A 6,000-nucleotide genomic window follows, 5' to 3' on the forward strand; every position below is an offset into this window, starting at 1 on the left:
GTAGCGTAGAAAACTGAGCAATTGTTGGTCAATTAAGGCTTAACATCATTTTTACAGCTCAGATCATTAAGGACGGCCTCAAATGACATGTGTTGTGTGTGTGAAAATCTATGTTTTGGGTGGCTACGGTGTATATTAATGTATTTGTGTATGTCCCTGTAATAGCCAGGGTTTTTTCGGCCCCATTCCTCATGGCAAAACCTTTTAATTTTCCCCATTTCAAGCCTAAAATTTCCCAAAATCAAAGTTTCTTAATAACTGTCCAAAAATATTGCATAAACTTAGTTGGTAAAGGCTTTAAATATTTGTGAATTGGCTTCAGAAAAGTACATAAACTACACTGGCAATAAAAAATTTTTTATTTGTTATGCTTTATTTCATAGTTCATAATTTTCCCAAATCTTGCTTTTGGTGCACCATTTTCACCAATTCAAAGCCACAGGCCCCATTCCCAAAGCAGTGAGAAAAAGCCCTGATAGCGGAACTTTCGCCCTTTTGAAGTGCAATCTCACTGAAGCATATTGTGTGTTAAAGATATATACTGGAACAGCACCTTTTTTAAAAGATCACCTGTCATGCTTAATAAGACCACTTCCTCAGTGTCCCAGAAGCTCATTTATAACACATTTGACCTGTGTATAAAGGCCACTTGGCTATAATGACCATTTTTTCTTGAACCCTTGGATGGTCTTTATAGACAGGTTTGACTGTATACCAGCACATGTGATATAAACCTCGACAGACAACATTGTAAGGGGGTTTGAGGAAAGGATGGAAGAACATTTTGTATGGATAAAGAACAATTTCAAGTTTATCCATTTCAGGTATTTAGGCACTTAGTATAATATTGAATACACAGAGCAACAATTATAAAATCCATTTACAAACAATAAACACCAAATATGTCAACAATATCCTACAATAACAGTGCATCCAGTTGACCATTGACTTTTAGCAAATTCAGGAGTCAAATCACAAATCTGATGAGTCAAAACATATGACAAATAGACACAAACTCAAAAGAGTCAAATATGATTTTTGGGAGACCAAAAAGGATGCCCTGAATAAATTACAATGGTTCACATAAACATATATGACAGTCAGAAGCAAATAAAGTACAATATGTTTGTACATTGTACAACAATGTTCACAACAATATGTTTGTACATTGTACCAACAATGTTACACAACAATATGTTTGTACATTGTACAACAATATTCACAACAATATGTTGTACATTGTACAACAATGTTCACAACAATTATGTACATACATTGTACAACAATGTACACAACAATATGTTCATACATTGTACAACAATGTTCACAACAATATGTCTACATTGTACAACAATGTTCACAACATTTTACAACAATGTTCACAACAATATGTACATACATTGTACAACAATGTTCACAACAATATGTTTGTACATTGTACAACAATGTTCACAACAATATGTACATACATTGTACAACAATGTTCCACAACAATGTTTCACAACAATATGTACATACATTGTACAACAATGTCCACAACAATATATACATACATTGTACAACAATGTCCACAACAATATGTATAACACATTGTACAACAAAGGTACACAACAATATGTACGTACATTGGTACAACAATGTACAACAATATGTACATACATTGTACAAACAAAAGTACACAACAATATGTACATACATTGTTACAACAAAAGTACACAACAATATGTACATACATTGTACAACAAAAGTACACAACAATATGTACATACATTGTACAACAATGTTTATTCAACAATATGTACATTACATTGTACAACAAAAGTACACAACAATATGTACATACATTGTACAACAAAAGTACACAACAATATGTATATACATTGTACAACAAAGGTACACAAACAATATGTACATACATTGTACAACAATGTTCACAACAAAATGTACATACATTGTACAACAATGTCACAACAATATGTTACATATATATGTACAACAATGTTCACAACAATATGTACATACATTGTACAACAATGTTCACAACAATATGTACATACATTGTACAACAATGTCCACAACAATATATTCATACATTGTACAACAATGTCCACAACAATATGTATATCACATTGTACAACAAAAGTACACAACAATATGTACGTACATTGTACAACAATGTTCACAACAATATGTACATACATTGTACAACAAAAGTACACAACAATATGTACATACATTGTACAACAAAAGTACACAACAATATGTACATACATTGTACAACAAAAGTACACAACAATATGTACATACATTGTACAACAAATGTACACAACAATATGTACATACATTGTACAACAAAAGTATACAACAATATGTACATACATTGTACAACAATGTTTACAACAATATGTACATACATTGTACAACAAAAGTACACAACAATATGTACATACATTGTACAACAAAAGTACACAACAATATGTATATACATTGTACAACAAAGGTACACAACAATATGTACATACATTGTACAACAAAGTACACAACAATATGTACATACATTGTACAACAAAAGTACACAACAATATGTACATACATTGTACAACAAAAGTACACAAACAATATGTATATACATTGCACAACAAAAGTACACAACAATATGTACATACATTGTACAACAAAAGTACACAACAATATGTACATACATTGTACAACAAAAGTACACAACAAATATGTACATACATTGTACAACAATGTTTACAACAATATGTACATACATTGTACACAACATAAAAGTACACAACAATTATGTACATACATTTATACAACAAAAGTACACAACAATATGTACATACATTGTACAACAAAGGTACACAACAATATGTACATACATTGTACAACAAAGGTACACAACAATATGTACATACATTGTACAACAAAGTACACAACAATATGTACATACATTGTATACAAAACAAAATTTACATACATTGTACAACAAAAGTACACAACAATATGTACATACATTGTACAAAAATGTTTACAAACAATATGTACAAACATTGTACAACAAAGTACACAACAATATGTACATACATTGTACAACAAAAGTACACAACAATATGTATATACATTGTACAACAAAGGTACACAACAATATGTATATACATTGTACAACAAAGGTACACAACAATATGTACATACATTGTACAACAATATTTACATACATTGTACAACAAAAGTACACAACAAGAGTGAGGGATGCAAAACCACTGTTTCATATATATATAATGTCATTTAAGTTATTTAGTTGTTTGTATATTAGTTTGGACAATTTTACAAATGTGGATCAGTTGTATTAAACTTAAAATGACATATATATGTATAATATAAAACAGTGATATTGCACACACACTCCACAAACACCATGGGGGAGTAGCCCCCCACCCACCCTCTACACACACACACACACACACTCACTCCACAAACACCCTGGGGAGGAGCTAATAGCCCCCTCCCCCTACAAACACACATACACACACACTCCACAAACACCCTGGGGGAGTAGCCCCACCCATCCTCTACACACACACACACACACACACACTCCACAAACACCCTGGGGGAGGAGCTAATAGCCCCCTCCCCCTACACACATACACTACCCCAAATATCCATGAGGATTTAATTTTAAAGTCTCAAATTTTTTGGGTTTTTTTGGAGGGGCAAAAACAAAAAGAGCGGTTAGGGGCAATTATATGTTTGTCAGGAAAGGAATTTTTGAGGGGAGTGGAGGTTATTTTTTTTAGTTCGGGGGGGGGGGGGGGGGTGGTCATATTTTATGTGTAATATCCTTGGTAATACTTTTCCCCTACTGTACACCACATGGAAAGTTATATAATATTCAGATAACACCAATTTACTTAACGATGGCATTATCTGATTTAAATATTCATGAGACCTATCGTGGGATTATACCCCGAATTATTGAAAGGCATTCAAGCACGTACACACATATTCAGATATTTATAGGGCATGAATAATTTGACAGTGGTCATTCAACTAGTGAAAATAACAGTTGACCTATTTCGTCTTGTTTTTGAGATAATGTCTTGTGAATTACATCGTACTGGGTGGTTAATAGTTTAAACGACATATCCCTTTGACTTGTATATATCTTTGTATTTCACTGGCGCCCCTGCTGTGTGTACAAAAATAATACCTGTACCGCGTCGCTCGTTACATATCGTTGTTGATAGAACCACTCGGCCCATGTTTACACATGTGTAATGCCTAACTGTTGAAAACAAATGTCGCGCCATGACATTCGTTGAGAAAGAAAGATACTAGAGGTTAAGAAACAAACCTGATATCTGGTGTTTTTAGAGTGAATGTTGCCACCCTTTTCAGGAGATTATCCCTCTCCTCTCTTAGTCGAGAAAGCTCTTCTTGAAGACATTCTATTTTCTCTCCTTGTACTTGTATCGTTTTTTCTCTGTCTTGAAGTAACCTCCACAGCTCGTCCGCTGTCACCTTTTTATCAGAATCACTTTCGACGATAAAATCCCCCATTTTGTGCACCATTCCTACACGTACATCCGTTGTAAAATTCACAATATAAAAGCTACAACTAAATCGTAGCTACCAAAAATCGTCAGCCATGTTCCACTGAGCGAACTGCAACAATCAATGTGTGGGCATACGAGGCCGCTATATGCCGAAGTACGCACTGTACACACGGTCTAAGTGTATAAACACGACATAACCATGTTTTGTACACCTTCTCAGAAATATATCCAAATTCTTTGGAATCGTTTTCCTCTCTAATTCAGTTGTCAATCCGAACTAACGACAGTTTACATACTTGTGTGTCCTCAGTACGGAAGTATGGCCAGTGACGTCACACCAGGTACAGGGTCACCTCAGGTGTTGCTTGCCGAATTGTCATTACTCATCGCGCGGGGATATTTATAAACTCAGGTAAAAGCTCGTCCGATACGGGGAAATAAAAACTGAGGTAATGGAATGAAAATAGAACGCTAAAATGACCTTATGATCTTACACAACGTTTCTTAAATTCCTTTCCGCTAAAGATTATTTTGGCTAACCACATAATTCATAATCAAATCTATACGTAATGAGAACTAACGGTTTTAGTTTAAACGTTATAAAAATGATTGGCTAACATATATCATACACAACCAAGCAAAATATTGTTTTTAACATTTACGTATCTTTATACAATTCATATATTCCCCCTGCCTATCTCTGTTGCACCTTTATAATTATTCTTTTTTTTTCTTTTTTTTTTTCTTTTTTTTTTGGGGGGGGGGGGGGGGGTTAAATTCGATGTAAATGAAAAAATATACTTTTCGTTTTTTCGTTTTATTTTCATGGATATGGGTGAAAGGATAGCAATACCTGGATATGTTTTACTTGTGATTTTTTGGAAACTTTTTAAACAATTTGTGTAGATCGTTCTCATTCCTAAGTACATACACATGATGCATGTCATACATGTTCTAAACATTTGATTTACATTTGGTAATGTCCCTTTCGTCATCTCCCTGGAGTGAGTCACTTAACTGAGATTTACAGTATACAAACATATGACTCCATCCACTAATGCCGATCAATACAATTTAGGAGGTGACTTTAGTTATCGGGTGTTCCTGTCACCTGTCAATATGTATACTGTACACGTGCACGCGGTGTGGTCCAGAGATACGATTGATAAATAACGCTCTTTCATAGAGTCACGTAGTATTTCAGCAAACAATACTACAAATGTAGGAATAGTATACATTCCATACTATCAGATATTGAATATTCCGTCTACCTACTGTACCCAGTCAAAATTTTCCTGTCTATGGTTGTTTGCACAGGGACCCGGGAATCATTATGATTATTTGGGAATTCCTCAGTATCAGAAACACATTCTATGTATAAATGATTATATTTACACTTGCTAGGCTTGTTCACTATACGCAAATACTAGCCGAT

At 34.0% G+C, this 6,000-nt stretch overlaps 1 protein-coding gene across 3 annotated transcripts in view; it reads right to left on the reverse strand.

The window, feature by feature from the left end:
* Positions 1-4,896, reverse strand: part of LOC138336217 (IQ motif and SEC7 domain-containing protein 1-like) — a 75,342-nt gene extending 70,446 nt beyond the window's left edge. For all 3 annotated transcript variants that reach the window (XM_069285602.1, XM_069285601.1, XM_069285610.1), the window contains exon 1: positions 4,364-4,896. In XM_069285602.1, coding sequence (XP_069141703.1) covers positions 4,364-4,581 — 218 coding nt within the window. In that variant the 5' untranslated portion in view covers positions 4,582-4,896. The remainder of the gene's footprint in view (positions 1-4,363) is intronic.
* Between the last annotated feature and the right edge of the window lie 1,104 nt (positions 4,897-6,000).

This window comes from Argopecten irradians, chromosome 12 (assembly GCF_041381155.1).
Source record: "Argopecten irradians isolate NY chromosome 12, Ai_NY, whole genome shotgun sequence".
Classification (NCBI taxonomy): domain Eukaryota; kingdom Metazoa; phylum Mollusca; class Bivalvia; order Pectinida; family Pectinidae; genus Argopecten; species Argopecten irradians.